The sequence below is a fragment of the Oncorhynchus nerka genome, linkage group LG23 (genome assembly GCF_034236695.1).
Source record: "Oncorhynchus nerka isolate Pitt River linkage group LG23, Oner_Uvic_2.0, whole genome shotgun sequence".
In the NCBI taxonomy this organism is placed as follows: Eukaryota; Metazoa; Chordata; class Actinopteri; order Salmoniformes; family Salmonidae; genus Oncorhynchus; species Oncorhynchus nerka.
This window is the reverse complement of record NC_088418.1, coordinates 59287249-59305605: the sequence shown is the minus strand read 5'-3', so window position 1 is coordinate 59305605 and position 18357 is coordinate 59287249. Positions and strand designations below refer to the sequence as shown.

Here is an 18357-nt window from a genome sequence, read left to right as displayed (position 1 = left end):
ATATGGTGGATATATTTTTGGCTTGTTTGGTCTCTGAGCGCCGTACTCAGATTATTGCATGGCATGCTTTTTCAGTAAAGTTTTTTTGAAATCTGACACAGAGGTTGCATTAAGGAGAAGTTTATCTAAAGTTCCATGTATAATAGTGTATCTTTTATCAATGTTTATTACGAGTATTTCTGTAAATTGATGTGGCTCTATGCAAAATCAGTGCATGTTTTGGAACTACTGAACATAACACGCCAATGTAAAATTAGATTTTTGGATATAAATATACACTTTATTGAACAAAACATACATGTATTGTGTAACATGAAGTCCTATGAGTGTCATCTGATGAAGATCATCAAAGGTTAGTGATTCATTTTATCTATATTTCTGCTTTTTGTCTTTGGCTGTGTTTTTCTGTGACTTGGTGGTGACTTAACATAATCGTTTGTGGTGCTTTTGCTGTAAAGCCTTTTTGAAATCAGACACTGTGGCTGGATTAATGAGAATTTCATCTTTAACCTCTTGAACCTCTGGGGGCAGTATTTCATTTTTGGATGAAAAACGTTCCCGTTTTAAACAAGATATTTTGTCACGAAAAGATGCTCGACTATGCATATAATTGACAGCTTTGGAAAGAAAACACTCTGACGTTTCCAAAAAGATATTGTCTGTGAGTGCCACAGAACTAATGCTGCAGGCGAAACCAAGATGAAATTTCATACAGGAAGTGAGCCAGATTTTGGAGGCGCTGTGTTCCAATGTCTCTTTATATGGCTGTGAATGCGCAAGGAATGAGCCTACACTTTCTGTCGTTTCCCCAAGGTGTTTTCAGCATTGTGACGTATTTGTAGGCATATCATTGGAAAATTGACCATAAGAGACTACATTTACCAGGTGTCCGCTCGGTGTCCTCCGTCAAAACTATTGCGTAATCTCCAGGTGCGTGCATTTTTTCATTTTGAACAGAGGAGAAACCAAACTGCAACGAGTGATTTATCATCGAATAGATATGTGAAAAACACCTTGAGGATTGATTCTAAACAACGTTTGCCATGTTTCTGTCGATATTATGGAGTTAATTTGGAAAAAGGTTTGCGTTGTAATGACTGAATTTTCGGGGGTTTTTCTTAGCCAAACGTGATGAACAAAACGGAGAGATTTCTCCTACACAAATAATCTTTTTGGAAAAACTGAACATTTGCTATCTAACTGAGAGTCCTCATTGAAAACATCTGAAGTTCTTCAAAGGTAAATGATTTTATTTGAATGCTTTTCTTGTTTTTGTGAAAATGTTGCCTGCTGAATGCTAGGCTTAATGCTATGCTAGCTATCAATACTCTTACACAAATGCTTGTGTAGCTATGGTTGAAAAGCATTTTTTGAAAATCTGAGATGACAGTGTTGTTAACAAAAGGCTAAGCTTGTGAGCCAATATATTTATTTCATTTCATTTGCGATTTTCATGAATAGTTAACGTTGCGTTATGGTAATGAGCTTGAGGCTATAATTACCCCCCCGGATACGGGATTGCTCATCGCAACAGGTTAATGGGACTTCAAAAAGCACTAATCACTCAGCACTACTTCAAGGTGACTTTGGACGTCAGTCGAACGGTGTTTCCTCGGTGTTGCTGCTGACTTCTGGGTTAACCTCTCTGGGATATTTGGGACGGTAGCGTCCTACCCTGCCAACAGCCAGTGAAAATGCAGGGCGCCAAATTCAAAACAACAAAAATCTCATAATTAAAATTCCTTAAGCATACAAGTATTTTACACCATTTTAAATGTATTATGAAATAATGACCTTACAGTGACTATAGAGCTTTTTCATGTAAATTCCAAAACCAAAAAGTGAACATTCAATTGCCAGAACATTGAAAATATTCTATTGTCTCCATCCAGAGATCTGTCTACAATGACGAGACGCATGTCTCCGCCCTAACAACGGGTGTTGTTGTCCCAAAGGTGGGAAGGCAGGAGACAAGTTTAGGTCCAAAATTAACCCATAGAAACGTATTGGGCATATTTTGGACAGATTTTGGCTAGAGTGAGACCTCTCGCTTTGCTTGTTCCTCTCTGATCTGGAAAAAACTTGCGCAATGGATTATGATCATTGTAGTTAACTACCATGTTTCTGTGCTGATCTAGGTTGAATATTTGCTTAATGAAAACCACAACTACCCAGCGTCCCACATAGTTCGACTTGATTTCTCTCATGAATAATTTGACTTCTCTCTAGAGAAACGGCATGTTAGACTCACAAAAAAACCTGAACTAAAAAAACCTGAACCGATGTCGGTAAATTAGTTTCATTACCAGAAAAAAATAAAATGTTGATTAATCGCTCAGCACTAGGAGTCACTAGAGCGTGATAAGCCAAGGAAAGCCCACCAGGCCAAACCCTCCCCTAACCGGGACGGTGCTAGGTCAATTGTATGCCTCCCTATGGGGCTTCCAGTCATGGCCGGCTGTGACACAGCTGGGGTTGCGAACCTCAGGCTGTAGTGGTGCCTTCGCCACTTGGGGCCTTTCAATACAGTTTGACACTCAGATTCACTTTACAGCTTGAAGTATAAAGGTGTGTGTGTGTGTGTGTGTGTGTGTGTGTGTGTGTCGGGGGGGTCTGAATGTGTGTGTGTGTTTATATCCAGCAGGCTCAACTTTTGCCCTTGGTTCTCTACCTGCCTATAGAGCAGCAGGTCTCTCCATATAGAATCCCCTCATCATTGGAGAGGGAGGGAGAGAGATATATATATCCTAATTCATTATTAATTCATACGATGGGCTTTAATGTAATTATGTTACTAGGCACTAACACACACAAACTGCTTTTTACCCCACCATCTGTGGGACTGTATGTCCGTGTCGAAGCACAGATCTGACATTGTGGCTTTTTGGGGGGGTGAAGAGCGAGAGGGGAGGGGTGAAGAGCGAGAGGGGAGGGGTGAAGAGCGAGAGGGGAGAGGTGAAGAGCGAGAGGGGAGGAGTGAAGAGCGAGAGGGGAGGGGTGAAGAGCGAGAGGGGAGGGGTGAAGAGCGAGAGGGGAGGGGTGAAGAGCGAGAGGGCGGGGTGAAGAGCGAGAGAGAGGGAGGGGTGAAGAGAGAGGGGATGGGTGAAGAGCGAGAGGGAGGGGTGAAGAGAGAGAGGGGATGGGTGAAGAGCGAGAGGGGAGGGGTGAAGAGCGAGAGAGGAGGGGTGAAGAGCGAGAGGGGAGAGGTGAAGAGCGAGAGGGGAGGAGTGAAGAGCGAGAGGGGAGGGGTGAAGAGCGAGAGGGGAGGGGTGAAGAGCGAGAGGGAGGGGTGAAGAGCGAGAGGGGCGGGGTGAAGAGCGAGAGAGGGGAGGGGTGAAGAGAGAGAGGGGATGGGTGAAGAGCGAGAGGGGAGGGGTGAAGAGAGAGGGGATGGGTGAAGAGCGAGAGGGGAGGGGTGAAGAGCGAGAGGGGAGGGTGAAGAGCGAGAGAGAGGGGAGGGGTGAAGAGCAAGAGAGAGGGGGGGGTGAAGAGCGAGAGAGAGGGAGGCGTGAAGAGCGAGAGGGGAGGGTGAAGAGCGAGAGGGGGGTGAAGAGCGAGAGGGGAGGGGTGAAGAGCGAGAGAGAGGGTAGGGGTGAAGAGCGAGAGAGAGGGAGGGTGAAGAGCGAGAGAGAGGAGAGGGGTGAAGAGAGAGAGGGGATGGGTGAAGAGCGAGGGGAGGGTGAAGAGCGAGAGGGGAGGGTGAAGAGCGAGAGGGGGAGGGGTGAAGAGCGAGAGGGGAGGGGTGAAGAGCGAGAGGGAAGGGTGAAGGGAGAGAGGGAAGGGTGAAGAGAGAGAGGGGAGGGTGAAGAGAGAGGGGAGGGGTGAAGAGCGAGAGGGGAGGGTGAAGAGCGAGAGAGAGGGGAGGGGGTGAAGAGCGAGAGAGAGGGGGAGGGGTGAAGAGAGAGAGGGGATGGGTGAAGGGAGAGAGGGGAAGGGTGAAGAGAGGGGAAGGGTGAAGAGAGAGAGGGGAAGGGTGAAGAGAGAGAGGGAAGGGTGAAGAGAGAGAGAGGGAAGGGTGAGAGAGAGAGGGGATGGGTGAAGAGATAGAGGGGAAGGGTGAAAAGAGAGAGGGGAGGGTGAAGAGAGAGAGGGAAGGGTGAAGGGAGAGAGGGGAAGGGTGAAGAGAGAGAGGAGGGTGAAGAGAGAGAGGGGAGGGGTGAAGAGCGAGAGGGGAGGGGTGAAGAGCGAGAGAGAGGGGAGGGGTGAAGAGAGAGGGGATGGGTGAAGGGAGAGGGGAAGGGTGAAGAGAGAGAGGGAAGGGTGAAGAGAGAGAGGGGAAGGGTGAAGAGAGAGAGGGGAAGGGTGAAGAGAGAGAGGGGAAGGGTGAAGAGAGAGAGGGGATGGGTGAAGAGATAGAGGGAAGGGTGAAAAGAGAGAGGGGAGGGTGAAGAGAGAGGGGAAGGGTGAAGAGAGAGGGGATGGGTGAAGGGAGAGAGGGGAAGGGTGAAGAGAGAGGGGAAGGGTGAAGAGAGAGGGGATGGGTGAAGGGAGAGAGGGGATGGGTGAAGGGAGAGAGGGGAAGGATGAAGAGAGAGAGGGGAAGGGTGAAGGGAGAGAGGGGATGGGTGAAGGGAGAGAGGGGATGGGTGAAGGAGAGAGGGGAAGGGTGAAGAGAGAGGGGAAGGGTGAAGAGAGAGAGGGAAGGGTGAAGAGAGAGAGGGGATGGGTGAAGAGAGAGAGGGGAAGGGTGAAGAGAGAGAGGGGAAGGGTGAAGAGAGAGAGGGGATGGGTGAAGAGAGAGAGGGGATGGGTGAAGAGAGAGAGAGGGGAGGGGTGAAGAGAGAGAGGGGAGGGGTGAAGAGAGAGAGGGGAGGGGTGAAGGGAGAGAGGGTGTATGAACTCAGGAACACCCCGTACTACTCTCATCCTTGTCTCTCTCTGTTCCCCATCAATTATTCACTTATTTCAATAACCACATCATTCGTTCTGTATCTGAAGCAATCACATACACACAGTGCCATACTGTACGTATGAAGACAACACACACACATCTCAAACTCATTCTTGACCTACTCCGACCACCCTCACAAACACACACGCTGTGCGTTGTTGTGTTCTGCTAATATTGCAGCAAAACCATATTCAGAAAGCGGTTGAGTAGAAGGAAGATTGTCCTTAGATACTGTACCAACTCATTAAAAACACAGGAGACAGGCTTGAAACATTCATTACAAGGAGGGAGTGTATCTTGAGCTAAAGAGACAGTCAGATTTACTGGAGCAGCATCTGCAGGAGGGAAGAGAACTGTTACAAAGCTGAAGCCTGGTTTCACCCTGACTACCATGTGATGCTAAATGCATCAATTCTATATTTTGAAAGTTACATATCTTGAAAACTTGATTGCTGACAAAATGAAATGAATACCAAAAGACAGTTTTTGGGAGGAGTTTTCCTTTCAGGCTGAGTTGACCTTTAGCTCACCTCTCTTCACATGTTGTATTGAAGGAGAAATGCAGAGTGACCCCCCAACAACACACCTGCAGAATAAAAGCTAACCTATGAAACCATTCCTCACCCCCCTCCCAACCCATACCCCTAACCCCTGACTCCACAGTGACCCTGACCCCTAGACCGCTGACCTGGGAGTTGACGTCCATGCCGGCCTCCAGCAGGGTGTGCACGGCTGAGTGGTGCCCGTTGCGGGCGGCCAGGTGCAGGGGCGTGTGGCGCCTTGTCCCGTGGCTGCTCATCAGGTTGGGGTGGGCGGTCACCAACATACAGACCACCTGGGAAGAGGGGGAAGGGAGGAGAGGGGAGGAGAGAGGGGAGGAGAAGGGGAGGAGAGAGGAGGAGAGAGGAGGAGAGAGGGGAGGAGAGAGGAGGAGAGAGGAGGAGAGGGGGAGAAGGGAGGAGAGGGGGAGAAGGGAGGAGAGGGGAGGAGAGGGGGAGAAGGGAGGAGAGGGGAGAAGAGGGGAGGAGAGAGAGGGGAGAGGGGAGGAGAGAGGGGGAGAGAGGGGAGAGGGGATGAGAGAGGGGAGAGGGGAGGAGAGGGGGAGAGGAGGAGAAGAGAGGGAGGAGAGAGGGAGAAGTGAGGAGAGGGGAGGAGAGGGGAGGGAGAGGGGGAGAAGGGAGGAGAGGGGAGGAGAGGGGGAGAAGAGGGGAGGAGAGAGGGGGAGAGGGGAGGAGAGAGGGGGAGAAGGGAGGAGAGGGGAGGAGAGAGGCGAGGAGAGGGGAGGAGGGGGAGAAGGGAGGAGAGGGGAGGAGAGGGGGGAGGAGAGGGGGGAGGAGAGGGGGAGAAGGGAGGAGAGGGGAGGAGAGAGGGTTCAAGCCCAGAGGACAGGAGTTCTAAGATCTAAATGTGGAGTTATTTGATACAGGCCCTTGTCTGTTACTACAGTATTACATACAACATTGTTTTCAGACCGTCAGGACCACAAGCCACATCAGGACCAAACGTATGTGGACACCTGTTCGTCATTTCAAAATCATAGGCATTATGGAGGTTGTCCCCGCTTTGCTGCTATAACAGCCTCCACTCTTCTGGGAAGGCTTTCTACTAGATGTTGGAACATTGCTGCGTGGACTTGCTTCGTTTCAGCCACTAGCGCATTAGTGATGTGGCGCACTGATGTTGGGCGATTAGGCCTGGCTCGCAGTCTGCGTTCCAAAGCTGATCGATGGGGTCGATGGGGTTGAGATCAGAGCTCTGTGCAGACCAGTCAAGTTCTTCCACACCAATCGACAAACCATTTCTGTATGGACCATGTTTTGTGCACGGGGGTATTGTCATGCTGAAACAGGAAAGGGTCTTCCCCAAACTGCCACAAAGTTGGAAGCACAGAATCGCAAAGAATGTCATTGTATACTGTAACGTTTAAGATTTCCTTTCACTGGAACTAAGGTCTTAGCCCAAACCATGAAAAACAACCCCAGACCATTATTCCTCCTCCACCAAACTTTACAGTTGGCACTATGCATTGGGCCAGGTAGTGTTCTCCTGGAATCCACCAAACCTAGATTTGTCAGTCGGACTTCCAGATGGTGAAGTGTGATACATCACTCCAGAGAACGCGTATCTACTGCTCAATAGTCCAATTGCGGCGAGTTTTACACCACTCCAGCTGACCCCTGGCATTGCGCGTGGTGATCTTAGGCTTATGTGCGGCTGTTCGGCCATGGAAACCCATTTCATGAAACTCCCGACAAATAGCTCTTGTGCTGACATTGCTTCCAGAGGCAGTTTGGAATTCGGTGGTGTTTCAACCGAGGACAGACAATTTTTACGTGGTACACACTTCAGCACTTGGTGGTCCCATTCTGTGAAATTGTGTGGCCTACCATTTTGCGTCTGAGCCGTTGTTGCTCCTAGACTTTTCCACTTCACAATAACAGCACTTATAGTTGACTGGGGCAGCTCTAGCAGGGTAGAAATTTGATGAACTGACTTGTTGGAAAGGTCACATCCTATGATGGCACCATGTTGAGTCACAGAACTCTTCAGTAAGGCCATTCTACTGCCAATGTGTGACTATGGAGATTGCATGGCTGTGTGCTCAATTACTTACACCTGAAACAGCCGAATCCACTCATTTGAAGGGGTGTCCACATACTTTTGCATATATAGTGTATTTTGTAGTAGTCCTGAACTAGCACAACTAATGAAACTAGTCAAAGTCTCTCTCTCCCTCTCTCAACCCCCCTCTCTGTCACTATCAAATTAATTCATAAAAGCCTTTCAAAATATCACAAATTGCTTTTACAGACCACAGAGAGAAAGCAGAATCAGAGGCAGAGGCACATTGGTCTGTAGAAGGAAGAAACCTTGCTCAGGTCCATCCTCACCTGAAGTCGTCCGTAGAGTGCAGCCAGGTCCAGGGGCGTCTCGTCGCGGCTGTTCCTCATGGTGGGGTCTGTCAGCTCCTGCAGTAGGATGGACACCACCTCAGAGTGGCCGTACTGGGCCGCACAGTGCAGCGCCGTCTCCCTCTCATGGTTCTGTATACAGGGGGGAACAACTGTCTGTTAACAGTCTGTGGTCAGTGTAGCCTTCTATCCCCCCTGTTAACAGTCTATGGTCAGTGTAGCCTTCTATCCCCCCTGTTAACAGTCTATGGTCAGTGTAGCCTTCTATCCCCCTGTTAACAGTCTATGGTCAGTGTAGCCTTCTATCCCCCTGTTAACAGTCTATGGTCAGTGTAGCCTTCTATCCCCCTGTTAACAGTCTATGGTCAGTGTAGCCTTCTATCCCCCTGTTAACAGTCTATGGTCAGTGTAGCCTTCTATCCCCCTGTTAACAGTCTATGGTCAGTGGAGCCTTCTATCCCCCCTGATAACAGTCTATGGTCAGTGTAGCCTTCTATCCCCCCTGTTAACAGTCTATGGTCAGTGTAGCCTTCTATCCCCCCTGTTAACAGTCTATGGTCAGTGTAGCCTTCTATCCCCCCTGTTAACAGTCTATGGTCAGTGTAGCCTTCTATCCCCCCTGTTAACAGTCTATGGTCAGTGTAGCCTTCTATCCCCCTGTTAACAGTCTATGGTCAGTGTAGCCTTCTATCCCCCCTGTTAACAGTCTATGGTCAGTGTAGCCTTCTATCCCCCCTGTTAACAGTCTATGGTCAGTGTAGCCTTCTATCCCCCTGTTAACAGTCTATGGTCAGTGTAGCCTTCTATCCCCCTGCTAACAGTCTATGGTCAGTGTAGCATTATATCCCCCCTGTTAACAGTCTATGGTCAGTGTAGCCTTCTATCCCCCCTGTTAACAGTCTATGGTCAGTGTAGCCTTCTATCCCCCTGTTAACAGTCTATGGTCAGTATAGCCTTCTATCCCCCTGCTAACAGTCTATGGTCAGTGTAGCCTTCTATCCCCCCTGTTAACAGTCTATGGTCAGTGTAGCCTTCTATCCCCCCTGATAACAGTCTATGGTCAGTGTAGCCTTCTATCCCCCTGTTAACAGTCTATGGTCAGTGTAGCCTTCTATCCCCCCTGCTAACAGTCTATGGTCAGTGTAGCCTTCTATCCCCCCTGTTAACAGTCTATGGTCAGTGTAGCCTTCTATCCCCCTGTTAACAGTCTATGGTCAGTGTAGCCTTCTATCCCCCTGTTAACAGTCTATGGTCAGTGTAGCCTTCTATCCCCCTGTTAACAGTCTATGGTCAGTGTAGCCTTCTATCCCCCCTGATAACAGTCACTCACACTCAGATGTCATTAAAAAAAATGGCTAAATCTTTTCTCCGCCCCATGGCAAATGGTGTACAATTGCAGGGGGGCTGCTGAAATGTTTCTCTCGCAAGGTGAGGGAGGGGGGACCATTGCCCATCCATGGTCTATGGTCAGTACCACACAACCTCCTTGTCAGGTCACATGCTCAGGATAATATCAGGGCACTCTGTAGCATAGAGGGCAGTGCAGGGCACAGCCACACAGGGCAGTACAGGACACAGCCGCACAGGGCAGTACAGGACACAGCCACACAGGGCAGTACAGGACACAGCCGCACAGGGCAGTACAGGACACAGCCACACAGGGCAGTACAGGACACAGCCACACAGGGCAGTACAGGACACAGCCACACAGGGCAGTACAGGACACAGCCACACAGGGCAGTGCAGGGCACAGCCACACAGGGCAGTACAGGACACAGCCGCACAGGGCAGTACAGGACACAGCCACACAGGGCAGTACAGGACACAGCCACACAGGGCAGTACAGGACACAGCCACACAGGGCAGTACAGGACACAGCCACACAGGGCAGTACAGGACACAGCCGCACAGGGTAGTACAGGACACAGCCGCACAGGGCAGTACAGGACACAGCCACACAGGGCAGTACAGGACACAGCCATACAGGGTAGTACAGGACACAGCCATACAGGGCAGTACAGGACACAGCCATACAGGGTAGTACAGGACACAGCCACACAGGGCAGTACAGGACACAGCCACACAGGGCAGTACAGGACACAGCCGCACAGGGCAGTACAGGACACAGCCACACAGGGCAGTACAGGACACAGCCGCACAGGGCAGTACAGGACACAGCCACACAGGGCAGTACAGGACACAGCCGCACAGGGCAGTACAGGACACAGCCACACAGGGCAGTACAGGACACAGCCGCACAGGGCAGTACAGGACACAGCCACACAGGGCAGTACAGAGCACAGCCGCACAGGGCAGTACAGGACACAGCCGCACAGGGGAGTACAGGACACAGCCATACAGGGTAGTACAGGACACAGCCGCACAGGGGAGTACAGGACACAGCCATACAGGGTAGTACAGGACACAGCCGCACAGGGGAGTACAGGACACAGCCATACAGGGTAGTACAGGACACAGCCGCACAGGGGAGTACAGGACACAGCCGCACAGGGTAGTACAGGACACAGCCGCACAGGGGAGTACAGGACACAGCCATACAGGGTAGTACAGGACACAGCCATACAGGGGAGTACAGGACACAGCCGCACAGGGGAGTACAGGACACAGCCATACAGGGTAGTACAGGACACAGCCATACAGGGTAGTACAGGACACAGCCATACAGGGTAGTACAGGACACAGCCATACAGGGTAGTACAGAGCACAGCCGTACAGGGTAGTACAGAACACAGCCATCCAGGGTAGTACAGGACACAGCCATACAGGGTAGTACAGAACACAGCCATACAGGGTAGTACAGGACACAGCCATACAGGGTAGTACAGGACACAGCCATACAGGGTAGTGCAGGACACAGCCATACAGGGTAGTACAGGACACAGCTATACAGGGTAGTACAGAACACAGCCATACAGGGTAGTACAGGACACAGCCATACAGGGTAGTACAGAACACAGCCATACAGGGTAGTACAGAACACAGCAGGAGAGCATTACAGAGAGGGATGATTGGTTCCACAAGCATGCTGTTGACACTGTATACCACACACATATATATATTTACACACACACACACACACACACACACACACACACACACACACACACACACACACACACACACACACACACACACACACACACACACACACTCACAGACAAACACTCTCAGACACTCGCTCCCTCTGACATATGCACACACAGGCACATCAGGGTTCATTGTGGAAAATTATATGCTGGTTCAATTAAGAGAGGAAACATCCTTTTCCTCCTAATTCTGTGTGTGTAGCGTGTGGTCTGTGTGTGTAGTGTGTGTGTGTGGTCTGTGTGTGAATCCCTAACTGTAATACAATCCAGCATTGGGAGAAGAGAAAGAAAGGGGAACAGGCTAATCTAACTCTACTCTGGGTCACTGGAGCTGGGCATGGGAACACAGCACATTCACACAGGCACGTAAGAACGTAGGTACACACACACACACACACACACACACACACACACACACACACACACACACACACACACACACACACACAGGCAAGCATGAACGTACAGTACCAGACATAAGTTTGGACACCCCGACCTATTCAGGGGTTTTTCATTATTTTAAGACATCAACACCATGAAATAACACAAATGGAATCATGTAGTTCCAAAAAAAAGTGTTAAACACATCAAAATATATTTTATATTTGAGATTCTTCAAATTAGCTACCGTTTGCCATGGTGACAGCTTTGCACTCTCTTGGCATTGTCTCAACCAGCTTCATGAGGTAGTCACCTGGAATGCATTTCAATTAACAGGTGCCTTGTTAAAAGTTAATATGTAGAATTTATTTCCTTAATGCATTTGAGCCAATCAGTTGTGTTGTGACAAAGTAGGGGTGGTATACACAAGATAGGACTATGGAACTTTGAACGTTTCTTCAAGTGCAGTCTCAAAAACCCTCAAGCGCTATGATGAAACTGGCTCTCATGAGGACCGCCACAGGAATGGAAGACCCAGAGTTACCTCTGCTGCAGAGGATAGGTTCATTAGAGTTAACTGCCCCTCAGATTGCAGCCCAAATAAATGCTTCACAGAGTTCAAGTAACAAACGCATCTCAACATCAACTGTTCAGAGGAGTGTGTGAATCAAGCCTTCATGGTTGAATTGCTGCAAAGAAACCACTACTAAAGGACACCAATAATAGTAAGAGACTTGCTTGGGCCAAGAAACACGAGCAATGGACATTAGACCTGTGGAAATCGGGCTTTTGGTCTGATGAGTCCAAATGTGCGATTTTTGGTTCCAACCGCCGTGTCTTCATGAGACGCAGAGTAGGATGATCTCTGCATGTGTGGTTCCTGCCGTGAAGCATGGAGGAGGTAGTGTGATGGTGTGTGGGTGCTTTGCTGGTGACACTTTCAGTCATTTAGTTAGAATTCAAGGCACACTTAACCAGCATGGCTATAACAGCAGTCTGCAGTGATACGCCATCCCATCTGGTTTGCGCTATTTATTTATTTATTTCACCTTTATTTAACCAGGTAGGCAAGTTGAGAACAAGTTCTCATTTACAATTGCGACCTGGCCAAGATAAAGCAAAGCAGTTCGACACATACAACGACACGAGTTACACATGGTGTAAAACAAACTTACAGTCAATAATACAGTAAAAAAACAAGTCTATATACAATGTGAGCAAATTAGGTGAGAAGGGAGGTAAAGGCAAAAAAGGCCATGGTGGCAAAGTAAATACAATATAGCAAGTAAAACACTGGAATGGTAGTTTTGCAATGGAAGAATGTGCAAAGTAGAAATAAAAATAATGGGGTGCAAAGGAGCAAAATAAATAAATAAATTAAATACAGTTGGGAAAGAGGTAGTTGTTTGGGCTAAATTATAGGTGGGCTATGTACAGGTGCAGTAATCTGTAAGATGCTCTGACAGTTGGTGCTTAAAGCTAGTGAGGGAGATAAGTGTTTCCAATTTAAGAGATTTTTGTAGTTCGTTCCAGTCATTGGCAGCAGAGAACTGGAAGGAAAGGCGGCCAAAGAAAGAATTGGTTTTGGGGGTGACTAGAGAGATATACCTGCTGGAGCGTGTGCTACAGGTGGGAGATGCTATGGTGACCAGCGAGCTGAGATAAGGGGGGACTTTACCTAGCAGGGTCGCTAAGTGGGACTATAATTTGTTTTTCAACAGAACAATGACCCAACACAGCTCCAGGCTGTGTAAGGGCTATTTGACCAAGAAGGTGAGTAATGGAGTGCTGCATCAGATGACCTGGCCTTCACAATCACCCGATCACAACCCAATTGAGATGGTTTGGGATGAGTTGGACCACAGAGTGAAGGAAAAGCAGCCAACAAGTGCTCAGCATATGTGGGAACTCCTTCAAAACTGTTGGAAAGCATTCCTCATGAAGCTGGTTGAGAGAATGCCAAGAGTGTGCAAAGCTGTCATCAAGGAAAACTTACACAAACGGACATGTACAGTATTGTTACGAATCCCTTTTGGCCCGACAGTCTAGGGGGGATGGTAATGAGACCCGTAACATAACTCATGCAAATTATTATTGTGACAAAGTAAAAGTGTGCACGAAATAACCACGACAACAGAAATCTACCGTCAAACTCTAGGTTTATTTATAAACACACGGTAATGGGGGGAGCAGGAAAAGGGGCTGAGCTGGACCCAAGAAAAGAAACAATAAGTATTCAAAAACACCCCTAAGCTAGACTAGCCTACTTTAACAACAGCTAACTAACTAACCAAAAATACAGTTGGTGGTCCGCCCAGTTCTAACTAGTGTATTTAACAAAGTTCACCTACGGGTAGTGTATGCCCATGGACGACTTGTCTTGGTTTCCCCTTTTCCCACCAGCAAACAAACACAAACACCATAACCAAAAACAATACTCACAGGTGATGACAAAGTGCTATGGAGGTGCTTAAACAAAAGAGAGGTTAAGACACAAAGCGAGAGTGAAACACAGAGACCTACAGACATGGCATTTACAGAGAGATTGAGCTAGAGATTGCTAGAGATTGCTCTTTAGAACAAACAAATGATGGGGTTTTTAAACCATGGGGAAGGAACTGTGATAGGATAGGAAGTAGGAGGAGGTGTGTCTTCTGATTGATGATTGATTGTTGACTGATTGGGGAGTGATGGTTTTCACCTGTGAGGGGAGAAGGAGAGAAAAGAAACACACACAGGATACACACACACACAGGATAACTGTATCCGTAACAGTATGAACATACACACTATTCCGGACCCCCCTTTTTCACTGCTATTGTCCTCTTTCCCCCTAACTCTGAAACAGCATACACCCTGGAATATTCTCCACACACAAACACACACACACACACTCTCCTCCCACCTTTGTGTCTCTCACTACATGCCTGCTCTCTCTTCCCTTGAGAGCTATGGCACTCCCCTCTTTATCTCCTCCCATCCCCCTTTCCTTTATTCTTCTCTGCAGTACAGTGGAGGGAAGGAGAGAGAGAGAAGAGAGAGGGAAAGAGAGAGAGAGACAGAGAGAGAGAGAGAGAGAGAGAGAGAGAGAGAGAGGGAGAGACAGCGAGAGAGACAGAGAGAGAGACAGAGAGAGAGACAGAGAGAGAGACAGAGAGAGAGAGAAAAGAGAGGGAAAGAGGGGTAGAGAAAAGAGAGGGAAAGAGAGAGAGAGGGGAGGAGAAGAGAGAGAGAGAGGGGAGAAAAGAGAGAGAGAGAGAAAGAGAGAGAGGGGGGGAGAAGAGAGAGAGAGAGAGAGGGGGGGGAAGAAGAGAGAGAGAGAGGGGGGGGAAGAAAAGAGGATCAGAGAGTGGGAGAGAAAAGAGAGGGAAAGAGAGAGAGAATAATGATGAAAAAAAGGTAAAAGACATACTGACCGAAGAAGGGGAAAAACACTACAGCCTGCTACAGCGCTGCGCTTGACGGGCCAATCAAAATGCTCCGTTCCCCCCCATTTCCCCTTTCTATAGTGGAATCTTCCAGAACAGAACTGTGCGCACTGCTGATACAGAGAGGTTGGGATAGAGACAGGGAACCTCTCACTCCATGTTGTCAAAGGAAGTCAATATATTTCCATTAGCTCTGACAGCTTACCGATATCAGCCAGCAGACAGCGCATTATCGCTGAATGAGCTATAAACAACAGCCACCTGCTGCTAATAACACACCAATACATGTCTGTCATAATGTGTTCTGCTAATAACACACCAATATCTGTCTGTCATAATGTGTTCTGCTAATAACACACCAATACCTGTCTATCATAATGTGTTCTGCTAATAACACACCAATACCTGTCTGTCATAATGTGTTCTGCTAATAACACACCAATATCTGTCTGTCATAATGTGTTCTGCTAATAACACACCAATACCTGTCTGTCATAATGTGTTCTGCTAATAACACACCAATACCTGTCTGTCATAATGTGTTCTGCTAATAACACACCAATACCTGTCTGTCATAATGTGTTCTGCTAATAACAAACCAATACCTGTCTGTCATAATGTGTTCTGCTAATAACACACCAATACATGTCTGTCATAATGTGTTCTGCTAATAACACACCAATACCTGTCTATCATAATGTGTTCTGCTAATAACACACCAATACCTGTCTGTCATAATGTGTTCTGCTAATAACACACCGATACCTGTCTGTCATAATGTGTTCTGCTAATAACACACCGATACCTGTCTGTCATAATGTGTTCTGCTAATAACACACCGATACCTGTCTGTCATAATGTGTTCTGCTAATAACACACCAATACCTGTCTATCATAATGTGTTCTGCTAATAACACACCGATACCTGTCTGTCATAATGTGTTCTGCTAATAACACACCAATACATGTCTATCATAATGTGTTCTGCTAATAACACACCAATACCTGTCTGTCATAATGTGTTCTGCTAATAACACACCAATACCTGTCTGTCATAATGTGTTCTGCTAATAACACACCAATACCTGTCTGTCATAATGTGTTCTGCTAATAACACACCAATACATGTCTATCATAATGTGTTCTGCTAATAACACACCAATACCTGTCTGTCATAATGTGTTCTGCTAATAACACACCAATACCTGTCTGTCATAATGTGTTCTGCTAATAACACACCAATACATGTCTGTCATAATGTGTTCTGCTAATAACACACCAATACCTGTCTGTCATAATGTGTTCTGCTAATAACACACCGATACCTGTCTGTCATAATGTGTTCTGCTAATAACACACCAGTACCTGTCTGTCATAACGTGTTCTGCTAATAACACACCAATACCTGTCTGTCATAATGTGTTCTGCTAATAACACACCAATACATGTCTGTCATAATGTGTTCTGCTAATAACACACCAATACATGTCTGTCATAATGTGTTCTGCTAATAACACACCTATACCTGTCTGTCATAATGTGTTCTGCTAATAACACACCAATACCTGTCTATCATAATGTGTTCTGCTAATAACACACCAATACCTGTCTATCATAATGTGTTCTGCTAATAACACACCAATACCTGTCTGTCATAATGTGTTCTGCTAATAACACACCAATACATGTCTATTATAATGTGTTCTGCTAATAACACACCAATACCTGTCTGTCATAATGTGTTCTGCTAATAACACACCAATACATGTCTGTCATAATGTGTTCTGCTAATAACACACCAATACATGTCTGTCATAATGTGTTCTGCTAATAACACACCAATACATGTCTGTCATAATGTGTTCTGCTAATAACACACCAATACCTGTTTATCATAATGTGTTCTGCTAATAACACACCTATACATGTCTATCATAATGTGTTCTGCTAATAACACACCAATACCTGTCTGTCATAATGTGTTCTGCTAATAACACACCAATACCTGTCTGTCATAATGTGTTCTGCTAATAACACACCAATACATGTCTGTCATAATGTGTTCTGCTAATAACACACCAATACATGTCTGTCATAATGTGTTCTGCTAATAACACACCAATACCTGTCTGTCATAATGTGTTCTGCTAATAACACACCAATACCTGTCTATCATAATGTGTTCTGCTAATAACACACCAATACCTGTCTATCATAATGTGTTCTGCTAATAACACACCAATACCTGTCTGTCATAATGTGTTCTGCTAATAACACACCAATACCTGTCTGTCATAATGTGTTCTGCAAATAACACACCTATACCTGTCTGTCATAACGTGTTCTGCTAATAACACACCAATACCTGTCTATCATAATGTGTGCGTTGAGTTTTTTAGTACACGGATGTTATACATTGTTGTTCATATCATTCTATGAATGCTAAAATGCTCAAAACTAGCTGTGTGATTTGTGGAACGCCTCACGACTAGCGATGAATCATATGGTGAATGTACGTGATGCAGTTATAGAGCCTATCGATTAAGTACTGGACAGTCAATGATCAGAAACTATGTTGCTTGTTCATTTTCACTGCAGCCTGTTCTCACACAGAAACATACAGGCATACACCCCCCCACACACACACACACACGCTCACACACACTCACTCACCACTGCTGCTATCCTAGCTAATCTGCAGAAGGATAAGTACACAGCTAGGGGCGTGTAAATAAACAGGTAATTTCAGGCTATCCCTGGGAAGATGAAATCAGAGGGTGGTGGGACAAGTGTACTTGTTTGAACAGCCACTGTATGACCAGCGATCTGTCTAGGAGAACACCAGGCACCGTTTCCTCTGCTGCATAGCATTATCGCTAACATTTACATTAACATCAAATCAAATCAAATTTTATTTGTCACATACACATGGTTAGCAGATGTTAATGCGAGTGTAGCGAAATGCTTGTGCTTCTAGTTCCGACAATGCAGTAATAACCAACAAGTAATCTAACTAACAATTCCAAAACTACTGTCTTATACACCGTGTAAGGGGATAAAGAATATGTACATAAGGATATATGAATGAGTGATGGTACAGAGCAGCATAGGCAAGATACAGTAGATGGTATCGAGTACAGTATATACATATGAGATGAGTATGTAAACAAAGTGGCATAGTTAAAGTGGCTAGTGATACATGTATTACATAAGGATGCAGTCGATGATATAGAGTACAGTATATACGTATGCATATGAGATGAATAATGTAGGGAAAGTAACATTATATAAGGTAGCATTGTTTAAAGTGGCTAGAGATATATTTACATAATTTCCCATCAATTCCCATTATTAAAGTGGCTGGAGTTGAGTCAGTGTCAGTGTCAGTGTGTTGGCAGCAGCCACTCAATGTTAGTGGTGGCTGTTTAACAGTCTGATGGCCTTGAGATAGAAGCTGTTTTTCAGTCTCTCGGTCCCAGCTTTGATGCACCTGTATTGACCTCGCCTTCTGGATGATAGCGGGGTGAACAGGCAGTGGCTCGGGTGGTTGATGTCCTTGATGATCTTTATGGCCTTCCTGTAACATCGGGTGGTGTAGGTGTCCTGGAGGGCAGGTAGTTTGCCCCCGGTGATGCGTT

General features: G+C 46.8%; 1 protein-coding gene across 2 annotated transcripts in view; it reads right to left on the bottom strand.

Annotated features, from left to right (window-relative positions):
* anks1b (ankyrin repeat and sterile alpha motif domain containing 1B) overlaps positions 1 to 18357 on the bottom strand; it is a 414498-nt gene that overhangs the window by 276739 nt on the left and 119402 nt on the right. For both annotated transcript variants that reach the window (XM_065008369.1, XM_065008370.1), the window contains exons 4-5: positions 7783 to 7935; positions 5580 to 5726 (exon numbers count right to left, since the gene is read on the bottom strand). In XM_065008369.1, the coding sequence (XP_064864441.1) occupies positions 5580 to 5726; positions 7783 to 7935 (300 nt within the window). The remainder of the gene's footprint in view (positions 1 to 5579; positions 5727 to 7782; positions 7936 to 18357) is intronic.